This window comes from Symphalangus syndactylus, chromosome 15 (assembly GCF_028878055.3).
Source record: "Symphalangus syndactylus isolate Jambi chromosome 15, NHGRI_mSymSyn1-v2.1_pri, whole genome shotgun sequence".
Taxonomy (NCBI): Eukaryota; Metazoa; Chordata; class Mammalia; order Primates; family Hylobatidae; genus Symphalangus; species Symphalangus syndactylus.
In genome coordinates this window covers 10,027,224-10,040,693 of record NC_072437.2, presented here as the reverse complement: position 1 = coordinate 10,040,693, position 13,470 = coordinate 10,027,224, and the positions used below count along the sequence as shown (strand labels likewise).

Genomic DNA, 13,470 nt, shown 5'->3' with positions numbered 1-13,470 from the left:
AGAGGGTTCATGTTTCAGGGGCCCCACAGAGCACACCTTGGTTTTGATCCAGCAGGTTCCAAAGGCTGGCTCTAGGTATCTGAACACACTCCCATCGCACAGGTTGGCTTAAATCCTCGGAGATTTTCTTCGAGTTTGCTTTGGTGTTGTATTGGGACCACAGGGCCATCTTAATTGAGTCAAGACTTCCATGTTACACGTTCAGCTTTTCTGGAATAAAAGCTGGCTTTTCTGGACTTTACTAATGTAATCTTTCCCCATGTAATCCTGCCTTCCTTGTTTCTGGGGTGTGTGTGTGTGTGTGTGTGTCCTAGTATTCATTTGTATCTCTAGATGAAGAAGAATGCATTCTGTTTTCAATAAAAACTACATAACTCAACAGGTTTGCTTTTCAACTTTAGATGCCAAGAGTCTCAGAGGTGGTTAACGTGTTATTTATTCCTTTATACCAGCTTTATTTTTAAGTTTTAACTATTGCTTTTTGTAGCATGGTTAATTCTGTGAAGATTCCCTTAGAGGAACACGAATGATTAGAAGAATCCACGCCTTTCTATTACACTCTGGCTGTGGGGGACTATCACAGCCCCCAGCCTGGGTCTGCCTGGCACCCTGGTGTCTGCTTGGACCCCACATTAAACCATTTCTGAGGGAACTCACTTGTGTAGCCAGGCTGCCCAGGGGGCCCGGGGGAACCAGGAGGACCCGGGAGCCCGTCTCTTCCACTTGGTCCTGGCAGAGGTACACCAGGAAATCCTCGGTCACCTTTTTCTCCTCTTTCACCAGGGAAGCCAGGGGCACCAGCCAGCCCAGGTACAGGGAGGCCTGCAACCAGACAGAAGCTCACATCAGTAACCTCAGGGCCGCTTAGCATCTACAGCACAAACGCATTCTCCTAACTCTGTTCAAGGTAAAAATCCAACCAGACCATCACTGAAAAGGGAACTGCTTTAGACATGTAAAACCACATTAAGCTGGCAGGTGTCTTGCCATTTCATGCTGACAGTCAAATGTTTCCTACAAATTAACCTCAAGGAACAGGGACTCATTATGTATATATTAAAATCTGTGAGTTTCTCTCAGTGCAAATAGTATTCCCCACATATTTAAAAAAGGCTGCAGAGGGGGCACTGCATTTCTACTTGGCGAATGAGGGCATAGAAATGTCACTCAACAAAGCTAAAGTGGACCAGAAGCAAAGGGATGGTCACTGGGTTGGCAAACTAGAGGAAAGAGCAGAAAATTAAAACTAAGGACACAGAAGATGGTTCTGTAAAAGGGTCTGAAGTCAAAGTAGCCATTATGTGTGAACATATCAGGTCAGCTTCAGCCACTTTAACTCCGTAAGGGATAAGACCATGTGCCCCTGGGAGAGCTGAGGCCAGACGCAAAGCTCGAGAGAGTGGTGGTGCAGGAGGCTGCACGGAGAAAGCTCTGCTGCTCCCGTGAGGGACGCGCCAGCTCCTGCTCCCAGCACTAGGCTGTGATGAGGAGAGTGTGAGAAAAAGGACAGTCAAGGGAAACAGGACACAGGAAGACTTGGCAGGAATGAAGAACAGCATGGAGAGGAGACAGAAGAGGGCTGACTGAAGGGGCACAGAGCCTGAGACATCCAGCCCATCACTGGGGAGAAAAGCCACAAGTACAACGTGCTCAAAGGCAGCCAAGGGCCCTGAGGGGTGGCCCCTGTAGGCTTCCACAAAATACTGTGTGCCCTTCCTGAGTGGTGAAGGAGGAGGGGCAGCATGTCTAATGGAGAGGAAAATGAAGGAACTACCTGGGCACGAGGCCAACCAGACCCTCAGGGTGAGGAGGACGGTCAGGGAGCTGGGGGTGGGCAGAGGCGATGGTCAAGGCCACAGGGGAGCCCAGGGCAGGGCTGGACAGAGAGGAGCACAGCGACTTTGGGAGGGGGACGTGGGTAACTCCTCCAGCCAGAGCAACTTCAATGGCTTTTCATCAAGCGTCTGGGTTAAGAGACCACTAAGGATTAGATAAAAGGTTGTAGACAGTAAACAAGGCTTCTGCGAGGAGACGTGAAGTCACACATTCCCGAGAATCCAAGAATTAAGAAGAGACAAAAGAGATGCTTTTAACGGTAGATTCAGAGTTTTTACAGAGAAGAGAGAAAGTGGGAGTGGACGAAGGTCCTGCCCTGAGGCAGGCGTGGGCTGTGTGGGGTGTCGTCTGTTCCCAATAAAGGAAAAAAGGGGGCTCTGCAAGAACTTAGACCAGCTGGAAAGGAAAAATATATAAAACAATAAAGGGGGATAAAAACAAAAATAAATGTAAACATTGAAAACAAAGCAAAAAGTGTAAAGGCTGTGAACACTCCGTTGTGTGGCAACGCTAGGGCACGTGAGCGTCTCTATCGGATGCTTACTGAGTCAGCTCCGGGACCTGGGAGAATACCACAGGTGCACATGCACACATGTGTACACATGTGCATCTGCACATAAGCACAGAGACAACAGCGAGCCTCTGCAGAGTCTGCCGGGAAACACAGGTCGGCACGTCTGGAGTGACTGCAGAATGACTCCACGCTGAGGAGCCCCGGGGTCCAGGGAGGCAAGGGTGGGGCTGGCACAGCAGCTGGAAGGGGTTTCACCCTGGAGTCTGATCTCCAGCTGGGGAACATCCCAGAGAGAGGGGAAAGTGGTCAGGACGCTGAGGAGGAAGGCGCCTGACTGTGCTAGAATCGGGGCTCTGTGGAAAGACAGGCCCTGCTCAGCGGGAGCTGTGGGAAAAGAAGGGGGCAGGCTGGCTCTGGTGGGGTTACATCAGAGCTGGGCAGAATAGATCTGGATCCCTAGGAGAGACATAAGGGTGTACATGCTCATTAACATGCTAAGCGGTCACTTACAAAAGTGACCACTACAAGCACCTGTCTACTCTGCTTTCATCACTAGAAAAGATGTAATAAGATTGCTACCGATTGTGTGCAAATATCTAACATTCATGATAAATTATATATTCAGAATATAAACAGCACAGAAAGTGTGCAAGTATACTATAACAAATCAGTTAAGGAGTCTCACCTGGAGGTCCGGGTTGGCCTGGTAGTCCTGGGAAACCTTAAAAGAGAAAGAGACTGTTGGATCAAACAGAACAGTTCACCCGTTTGTACACACTTTTTATTTCTCTACTGAAAGCCTTGCTTGGTGCATTGATAAGTGTCTATGGCCAAAGGGAACATAGAAAACAGAGCGGGAGACCACCCGAGCCCCTACTCTGGAAATGCATTGCTCTCAAAGCTACAGCGAAGGGCTCCTGAACCCCGTTGTGACAGTGAAATAGGAACTTGGAGGAGACCTGGTCACAGACAGTCCTGCAAGGCCTGCAGATGCTTCCAAAATATGGAGGAACACAGGTCAAAACTAGAAAAAAAGAGAGGAAGAAATAGAAAGCGGGGGGAGAGAGAGAGGAGGAGGAGGAAGAGGAGAAAGAGAAGGAGGAGAAGGGGGAGGAGGAAGAGAAGGAGGGGGAGGAGGAAGAGAAGGAGGAGGAGGAGAAGAGGAGGAAGAGGACAAGGAGGAGGAAGAGGAGGAGGAGAGAAGGAGGGGGAGGAGGAGGAGGGGGGAAGGCAAGAAAGCTACCTTTTGGGCCTGGCTCTCCTCTTGGCCCCGGAGTTCCAGGGTAGCCCCTCTCTCCTTTTTCTCCCAAAGGTCCTGTGCCTATAACCTGAATCGAGAAGGAAAAGGTGATTATCCCACGGCATGGGAGTGGCTAGTCCTGTATAGTAAAGCAGTATGATTGAAGAAATGTACATATTTGTTTTTATTTCAAAAAATATAAAAGTGAAGTAGCAGCAATGGTAGCGGACAAGGAGGAAGGGGATAAGCCTCTAAAACATACGGGATAGGCTGGGCATGGTGGCTCACGCCTGTAATCCCAGCACTTTGGGAGGCTGAGGCAGGTGGATCACAAGGTCAGAAGTTCGAGACCAGCCTAGCCAATATGGTGAAACCCTGACTCTACTAAAAATACAAAAATTAGCCGGGCGTGGTAGCACATGCCTGTAATCCCAGCTACTTGGGAGGCTGAGACAGGAGAATCGCTTGAACCCAGGAGGTGGAGGTTGCATTGAGCTGAGATGGTGCCACTGCACTCCAGCCTGGGTGACAGAGTGAGACTCCATCTCAAAGAAACAAACAAACAAACAACAACAACAACAAAAGCATATGGAATAAACATGCTGTAACCATCCCTGCAAAGGATCCTGCCAGGCAGGCGGTTCTGCTTCGTTTTGTAATAGTTTGCCTGGCAGCAGCTTTTGTAACACTCCAGTGAGGTAAAGATGGAGTAACATCAATTGGAGGCTTAGATTTATAATTCCTAATTGTACATACAAGTCATAAATGGAATGTTTTACTATACAGGGTATTATGAGAGGAACACTCTTAAAAAAAAAAAAAAAAAAAAAGTAGGCGCTTCCTTAAGGTCGCAAGACAAGAAGAGGCACGTTTGCCTCACTAACAAGGAGAAAATTCACTGACCCTGATTCTAAATTAATGAAATTCAAGATAAGTGACAAAGTCAACTTTTGTGTATTACCTTTAAAATATAATTCATTTGTATCAATTAATAGATATCATTAAAATGCGCCAATGTTAAATAGCTTGACTTAGTCATCCCACAAGTTATATATATAAAACATCATGATGTGTACCATAAATATATACAATTTTTGTCAGTTAAAAAATGAAAGTAAAACCCTTCAATGTAAATCTATAAATAAAATGAGCTGTGTGAACGCATTACCTGTGGCACTGCAAGGAAGGCAGCAAAGGAGAGAACGGTAACATTTTCATTATTTCAAAAAAGTCTGGGGGCAAAATGGCTAAAAAAATTAGAGCACAACTCTCTGATAGGACACTGAAAATGATCACCATGAAGATATGTGCAAACATGATAATGCCCATTTTTAATGTCACACACATCACTGACAAGTATGCAAGATATGTATGTTGACCAGTAGTAAAATGTTATTTGCAAAAATAAAAATTGTTTTACCAGGATAGTTAAATTGTAGATGACCTGTTTCTCTTACAAAAATTTTCCTTAACAGACCATGTTTTTTTAAAAAAGGTGTCAAAGCCAGGCACAGTGGCTCACGCCTGTAATCCCAGAACTTTGGGAGGCCAAGGTGGGTGGATCACCTGAAGTCAGGAGTTCGAGACCAGCTTGGCCAACATAGGCCCTGTCTCTACTAAAAATACAAAAATTAGCTGGGCATGGTGGCGGGTGCCTGTGATCCCAGCTACACGGGGTGCTGAGGTGGGAGAATCGCTTGAACCCAGGAGGCAGAGGTTGCAGTGAGCCAAGATCGCACCACTGCACTGCAGCCTGGGCAACAGAGCAAGACTCCATTTCAAAAAAAAAAAGGAGTCAAATATGTTGCTAATATTCTGATTCATGTGCAAACCTTTTCATTTTCAGTGATTTAAAGATGTGCAGAAATTATCAAAATATAATAAAAATAATAAATACTAAACTCCATACAACAAATTAGAAAATCATTTCAAGTAGCATGAACCACTTTACATAACAAATGCAATTCTAGAGACAGCTGTGGGCGTGTGCCCTGCATCTCCTCTCCTTCCTTCCCCCAGCACTCTCACAGACCCAGGGTCCTCTCCTTCCTTCCCCCAGCGCTCTCACAGACCCAGGGTCCTCTCCTTCCTTCCCCCAGCGCTCTCACAGACCCAGGGACAGCACTCTTACTCACAATTCCAGGTGGGCCGGGAGGACCTGCTTCACCCTTTTCTCCCTACAAAAGAAAAAATAACTTTCCTTGCATATTCTTACTACAAAGATTGTCTTGCAGAAAGCAGATTAAACATTTCTTCTGGTAAAATAGAGTGTGCCTACCGTACACTAAAACTATTTTTCTCTCTTTAATATCTCTCATTCTGTGATGATTACAACAAAAATGAATAGACTTCATTTTGCTTTGCATACGCATGATACATGAAAATAAAGATTTCTGCAAAATGTAAGTTGGGCGCTAATTATTCTGCTTACAAAAGCCCAGATACTTGTCCGGTCAGTTGCACACTTCCTCGGAAAACAGAATCATTGATGAGTGGAACTGGCAACCAGGGTTTTTCAATTTTAAAAAGAGAAATGAAATAAAATAATATAAAAGCATAATTTCCAAATATATTTTCTTAAATAAATCATTTTATATGATATTTTTAGGTGAAGATTTTCTCAAATTTGCATTGGAAGTCATAATGTAAAATCTAATATTAACTGAAAACATTAGTGGATGAATTCTGATCACTTTAAGGTTTAATCTCATCCATAGTAGATGAAAAACTCAAAGAAATTAACCCTTTCATATGTTTATATAAACATCATCATAATGATTTAAACAGTCCAAAGATATGTACATTATACCATGAATGTATATATTTTCCTTTTAAATTAAGGCAGTAAACAAGAATTGAATGTTTTGATTTTTCTTATATGAATACCAGAAGAATTTCAGAAATATCTAGAGGACATAAATATCTTAGCCACTATATTCTAAATACATCTACCATTTAAAATTTACAGGATTTTACTTCCTCAAAAAATTACAGCCAACGGTTTCTTCTTTTTGTCCCTGGCTTTAATAAATTAACCATAGGCTACTGAGGCCCTCCCTGCAGCTTTCCATTCGCCATTGGTGATGACTATTCCAAAATTATCTCTTATATTAGTAAACATTTACATTACCTAGTCTCATATTAAGAGAGAAAAATAAAGCAATAATGAGGTTTCTTTTTCTGCCTGTCAGATTGACAAATATCTTTTAGATTTTTTTTTTTTTTTAGTTAGTTCCCCAACTAAAAGGGCCCTGGTCTGGCAGAAGGACTTTCTGGGGCAATTCGGTTGCATGTGGCAAAAATTTCAAAACAAGTGTCTGAATGTGGACCCCAATATTATGCTTTTAGGAATTTGGCAGAGAAATGACCAGACAAGTGAGCAAAAATACTTGTAAGCATACAAATTCGGAAACGGCCTAAATACCACGCAACAAAAGGCGTGGATGTTCACATCATAATTACATGATGGCCAATGAAATATATCATCCTTCTATCATTACGTGAAAAAGCAAGATATATTGTTGTTCACTACCACCTTTAAAAACTGCCTGCTTGTGTATGCACACAGGAACAAGGTGAACTCTGGCCATTTCTGAACAGGTAATAGAAAAAATTAGGTAAGCTTTCTTTACCTCGTGATATCTTTCTGTATTTTCTATTGCTTTATGATCAGGAAAAAAATAATCTACTACCAAAAAAAGATATAAAAATTTGAATGAGTGGCACATTTCATATATTTTTATTTTTACAAAAATCATGAACATAAAGGAAACCACTAAATTGTGTTTTTACCCAGAAGAAGCATAAATAATTTTTTTCCCTTGAGTACAGAGTCCTTTATTCTAGGAAAGAATAAACAGACTTCTGGATTGAATTGGAAAGTGAAGATAAAGGCTCACAATAGTGCCAGCGTTTACCTGCGGGCCCTGGCGGCCTACGAGTCCTGGGTACCCGGGTTCACCAGGAAAACCCTGAAACCGAAGAGAGAAGCAGTAACTGTCAGAGGCCAGTGGCGGGAACAGTGAACCTGCTTGTAAAAATCACAGAGAAACACTTACGGGACTCCCTTTTTCCCCTTTGTCACCATCTTTTCCGGGTTTTCCCTGTAGAATAAAGATGTAAACGTTAGTATTTAATAAATAATAGGTCGGGCGCATTGGCTCATGCCTGTAATCCCAGCACTTTGGGAGGCCAAGGCGGGGGGATCACCTGAGGTCAGGAGTTCAAGACCAGCCTGGCCAACATGGCGAAACCTCGTCTCTACTAAAAACACAAAAATTAGCTGGGCGTGGTGGCGGGTGCCTGTAGTCCCACCTACTTGGGAGGCTGAGGCAGGAGAATCACTTGAACCAAGGAGGCAGAGGTTGCAGTGAGCCGAGATCACACCACTGCACACCAGCCTGGGCAACAGAGTGAGACTCTGTCTCAAAAAAAAAAAAATATATATATATATATACATAATAATAATAACGGATATAACACCAAAGCTCTGATTCAGATAGCTTAATATGTTGTCTCTCCTATGAAACACGAGCAAGGTAAATGAGGGCTCTATGTAAGTTGACAATACCACAATAAGAAGTAATATAGTATATGATGAATAATTATGAACAGTTACAATATAAGAGAACTCCATCTTTAAAGAGCGGAGTCCGATGAGCTACAAGTTTTCGAAAATATGATTGTATCTTGGTAGCAAAGCTAATCAGAGAAGTTTGCCTATTGGCAGCTGAGTATTTGCAAGCTTATGCAAATGCTTCATTTAATGCAGGTTTCTGCATGTTGCTTCCAGGTAGAAACCAGAACCATCCCAGCTGACTGGCAGTGGGGTGGGTCTCACGTCACTACCATCCCTAAAGTGAAAAGCAACTCAGCCTCTCAGGCTTGTGGTTGTGCAAACACAGTCTGGTGTTCTGGGTGGCAAAGTCCAACCAACCCGCTGCTCTTAGATAGAGCAGGACCGAAGGTTTCAGGGATGGCCCAGGACTCTTCAGAAGCCTCTTTCCACAGCCAGTGGTGGCACCTTCAGTGCTGGATCCTTAAACAGGGAAGGACCTCGCCTGCCTGGGAGGCCTTGCAACTGATATAGCTCAGGAAGAGTCTCAGAAAAGCCCTTTGGGGCACGAAAGGGATGAACTAGAAGTCCCTACAAGCCTTCTCTGTTCCTGTGTTTCTGTGAATCTGCGATTTTCAGCATGGAAGGAGAATTGTTTTATGATAAAAGGAATTTGGAAAGCACTTACTCTGGGTCCTAGTTTTCCGGGTTCACCTTTCTCTCCGACCCCTGGCATCCCCTTAAACGAACAAAAAGACAAAGAGATTTATTCATCTATTTAAGCAAAATTTAAATTAGATAAATATTAAACTTAAGGTAAAATAAGCTTGTAACTTAAATCTGTACTTTATGGTCTTTGACCTAAAAATGATAGGCAGAAATTGAGTACTTACCTGAAATCCAGGTTCACCTTTTTGGCCCTGAAATAATTCAAGAGACAGATCAGCACCATCAAACAGCTATATCAGTTGTTATATGCTGCATTAACACACAGCAGAAAAAAAAAACAAAACCTTTTTCTGATATATTAACAAAGAAATTCACGTTGATCTCCAGCACTCACTCGGCATTGACTGGTATAAATGTAAGCAGGGCAGGGTTTATCATGCTTGACCCATGATGACTGGCTCTGCCCTCCCAGTGCCCCCCAGCCCAGCTCCCTCCTGCTGACCAAGCCCTCTCCAACTTGGGGCACATTTAAGAAGCCCTAATCCAGCAGGGTGAGCCTCAGATCAGTTCCAGCTGCCTCTGCTCTCAAAGGTGCTCGTATTTTATGGAATGAACAGTCTATAAATCTGTTTTCCAGATCAGGATTGAATGTGGCTGGAAAAACTGAGTTTTGACCCATTTTCTCTTTGTCCTTTGGAATTTGTCCAAAATTAGAAAATCAGTATTCACTGGATGAAGCCCATTCATACCTTTTCTCCCTTGGTGGCAAAGTCTCCTTTTTCTTGAACTTGAGCTTGTCCTGGTACTCCCGGAGGCCCACTGACCCCTTGGTCACCCTGTCGACATAAAAATGTAAAATTAATCAGGCATGAAAACAATTATGCAGAGATGAAAAATTGCAGAGAGAGGTAAAAGCCTAAAATAAAACACCTATTTTTAAAATGTAATTATCCTCAATTCTATTCTAATCATCCTTGTCTCTGCGGAAAATCCCATTTCAATAGGAAGATGATACAACAAGTATCTAAACCTAGGAGGAGAATTTCACTTCTCTGGGCGGCCACTAGCTCAGGAATAACTATGGAATCTGAACACCTGCAAGACGCCTCTGGACTTGCGTGCACCTGTATAGTGTATACTGGCTTCTGATGGCGTGGAGGAAAGGAATACAAACTGCCTAATAGAGCTTGAGAACAAAGAAGGCATTTCAGGTAACCCCAGAATAAGACAACCATCAAGAGTCTCCCTCCTCGGGCATCCTAACTGCTGGGTACACCTAAAAATTACAACTGCATATATTTCAGAGTCACTATATTTCAAAGTTTATGAAAAGACTGGGCCAAAATCTAGGGCGGCAAGCAGAGGCCACCTGCACGTCCAGATCCATCCAGGCCCCACTGTACTGGGCGCTCTGGTTGTAATTGCCTCCACCAGCTTGGATGTCAGAGGAGAATCTGGCCTTCCACAGGCTGGCTATAGCAATGGCAGGCATCCCTTCTTAGCCAGTGCCTGCTTCATTGGTCTGATTCAGGGAAACTCATGGAGAGGATCAGGGACCCACCACCTGCCTCCTCTCTGCAGGATGAAGCCACCTGCTGTGGTCTGTGCCCTCCCGGCTCCACACTGCATCTCCTCCCACACCCACTTGGCCCTGGACCTGCCCACCTCTGAGAAGAGAGGCCAGTGGTGAGGGGCCACTGCCAACCGTGCTAGTCCCAATTTCCTGGCAGTGGACTCCCACTCTGCAGGGCTTACAGGGTTACGCATCTAATGGTCAAGTCCTAAATTTGACTCTGATAAATCCTAGGTCTGACCTCATCACTGACAAAGAAGAATTTGATTGAACTCTTTGTACTGATAATTGGAGTTAGCCTCGTTGTTCTCTGCTTGTCAGATCACAGAGCACTTCCATAAATTCTAGCGTATTGAATAAGCTAGAATAAATTCAATAATGCTGGCATTTTAAGGAAAACACTACCAAATGCAAGAACATGCAGAGAAGAGTAACTACACTTGTAAGAGTCCAAACGTTGATCCAAAGGTGGGAACTGTCAGGTGAGAACTGTGCTTTTCGACATGAAAGCACCCCAGAGCAATGTGCACTCACCTTGTCACCTTTCGGTCCTTGAAAACTTAAGCCCATTTGTCCCTGTGGATTAAAAATTAGGCTCTCATTATTAGACTTGTCTACTTTGTTTAAAGTCATTCTACAAACCTCACACAAAATGCAGTAAGATGGTAGATTTCAGGCAATAGCTTTGTCCCATAACTCTCATAAAATTTTCCGGAAAGTAACGATCATGCTGTATTCAATGTCTATGAAAAAAGTTTTTAAAGTATGACTGATCAAAAATTCTAAAGACCTTTTTAAAAGTTTACAGTTTTTAAACTCTTGTGTTAGAAAACTAAGGGAAATATCAGTGATTCCAAAGTATTGACTAAGGGATGAATGAAAGAAAAGATCAATATATTGACAGATAATCAATAGATAATAAATGATATATGATAGATACTTAAAGGTATAGTTAGATAAAGATAGTGTTAATTTTCCAACTTTTTTTACAGAGACTGAAAGAATGAGAAGAATGAGCTATAGCAATTTCATGATAGCCTTATACTAATGCCAAAGAACAAAAAAAAGAAAAAAACATTTACCTTTTCACCTGGAGGGCCGGGAGGGCCTGGGGGACCCTGGGAGACAGAGCATTTTAATTAAATAGGATTCACAACTCTAGGGAGCTTTAAGCCCTTCTTTAGGCTGATGTTATCTCAAGATTCTCTGGTCAACATGATAATTTATTTGTGAAATATTTTTCCTGGGCTTCCCCTCCCTCCCCACTCCTAGCAGGTGCAGGACCCTCAGGTGTGACCATATCAATACCAATCCGTCTCCCCTGCTCCCTGGTGAAGTCACCCGGGACAGAGCCTGCCTGTCCATCTTTGAACTCACTCCCACAGGCTGTGACTATCAGTGGTACCCAGCCAGCCCCTACAACCATGACTGTATTATTTGTTTCAGGGTATCAGTTTATGGTACTATCATCATCCCTTTCCCACAGCTCTGGGTATATGGGTACTGGGATGCCAGCCAAACGTTTAATAAGAGGGAAGCTGATTCCGCCATGTCCAAATTAAGAGCGACCACAACTGTGTAAAGTTTTTACTAAATTATTATTTATTTTCACACCTCAATATACTTGTTTTTTAAATGATTGCCTCAGAGAGACACCCCCAAAACTTACTGGTGGTCCAGTAAATCCTGGAGGCCCAATAGGACCTTGAAGCCCTGGCAGTCCTGGTGGGCCCTAGAATGCATGAGAAAGAAATGAGTCCAGATGCGAACGGGGAGGGTGAGGTGGCACACTTTCATAATGATTTGGCAAATGCTTACTGGATTCCCTGGGATTCCGGGAAATCCTCTTTCACCTTTCAACAGCATGCCGGGCACGTGGCCAAGTATCTCACCTGGATCACCCTAGAGGATGAAAAAAGAAAATAGAAAGTTGCAAATATTGACATTCATGTAAAGAAACTGAAAACTCATTGAGTAGTTGGCACATATTACTGTTACAGGACTAGCCTAGGTCCGGGATTTAGACCCCGTCTACACTGGAAATCAATAGCCTGGCCATCTCTCCCATCATGATTGCCATCTTAATGACCAGCGTTAACCACTGGATGGTCAACACAGCCGCAGCCAGGACTGAATGTAGAGACGGCTAAACAAAGGGGTCCGCCACACTGTGCACAGGACTGTCCCCAACTCTAGACAAGGGCCCCTGTCTCTGGTTGAAAGACTACTGTGTGACCGCAGGCTCTTCCCATAAAACAAAAATTCTCTTTTGAGAAAAGGCTCAGGATGAATACTTTTATAAAAGCATGGCGTAATGGTAAATTTTATCTGCCAACTTGGCTAGGCCACATTATTGGGTTAAACACCAGTCCAGATGTTTCTGTGAAGGGATTTTTAAAATGAGCTTAACACTTAAATCAGCAGACTCTGAATAAGGCAAGTGGCCTTCCATGATGCTGGTGGGCCTCATCCCATCAGTTGAAGGCCTTACGGGATAAAAGACTGACCTCCCTGGAGGAAGAGAGAATTCTGCCCACACACCGCCTTCGGACCCAAGACTACAACTCCACCCCTTCCCTGGTGTCTGGCCTGCCCACTCACCCTGCAGGTTTTGAGCTTGCCGGCCCCCACAGTCATGAGAACCAATGCTTTAGAAGCAGTTTCTCCTCTCTCTGGCTACACACACACATGCTCCTGGTTCTGTGTCTCTGGAGCATGCTAACACACAGGGCTATTATGAGGATCTATTTCCTACGTGTTCTGAATCACAGGAGCACAGGGACTCTCAGCCTCATCCAGGTAAGCAGTTATCTCTACTGCAGCTGCTGAGACCTGTAAGCCTCCCTCTGACAGGGCTGATCCCAACACCCGGATGCCCGAGGTCCCTGCCCTGTGCCCAAGCACAGCCCACACATTACAGGACTGCACAGTCTGAGGTCGGGCTGATGCCAGCAGCCGAGCCCCAAGATAGCAACACCCCGCCTGGGAAAAGTTCTCCCAGGTTCCCTCCTGGGAAGTCTGAGAGGCACCCAGGGAGCCCCATTCTCCCATCTGCCTCCCCAGTTTGGGTGAAGTGAGCCTTC

General features: G+C 44.1%; 1 protein-coding gene across 3 annotated transcripts in view; it reads right to left on the bottom strand.

Annotated features, from left to right (window-relative positions):
• Positions 1–13,470, bottom strand: part of COL4A1 (collagen type IV alpha 1 chain) — a 157,149-nt gene that overhangs the window by 49,419 nt on the left and 94,260 nt on the right. For all 3 annotated transcript variants that reach the window (XM_055244660.2, XM_055244664.2, XM_055244661.2), the window contains exons 9-21: positions 12,206–12,289; positions 12,057–12,119; positions 11,470–11,505; positions 10,922–10,963; positions 9,564–9,650; positions 9,039–9,065; positions 8,834–8,884; positions 7,649–7,693; positions 7,508–7,561; positions 5,726–5,767; positions 3,594–3,678; positions 3,036–3,071; positions 658–822 (exon numbers count right to left, since the gene is read on the bottom strand). In XM_055244660.2, coding sequence (XP_055100635.2) covers positions 658–822; positions 3,036–3,071; positions 3,594–3,678; positions 5,726–5,767; positions 7,508–7,561; positions 7,649–7,693; positions 8,834–8,884; positions 9,039–9,065; positions 9,564–9,650; positions 10,922–10,963; positions 11,470–11,505; positions 12,057–12,119; positions 12,206–12,289 — 817 coding nt within the window. The remainder of the gene's footprint in view (positions 1–657; positions 823–3,035; positions 3,072–3,593; positions 3,679–5,725; positions 5,768–7,507; positions 7,562–7,648; positions 7,694–8,833; positions 8,885–9,038; positions 9,066–9,563; positions 9,651–10,921; positions 10,964–11,469; positions 11,506–12,056; positions 12,120–12,205; positions 12,290–13,470) is intronic.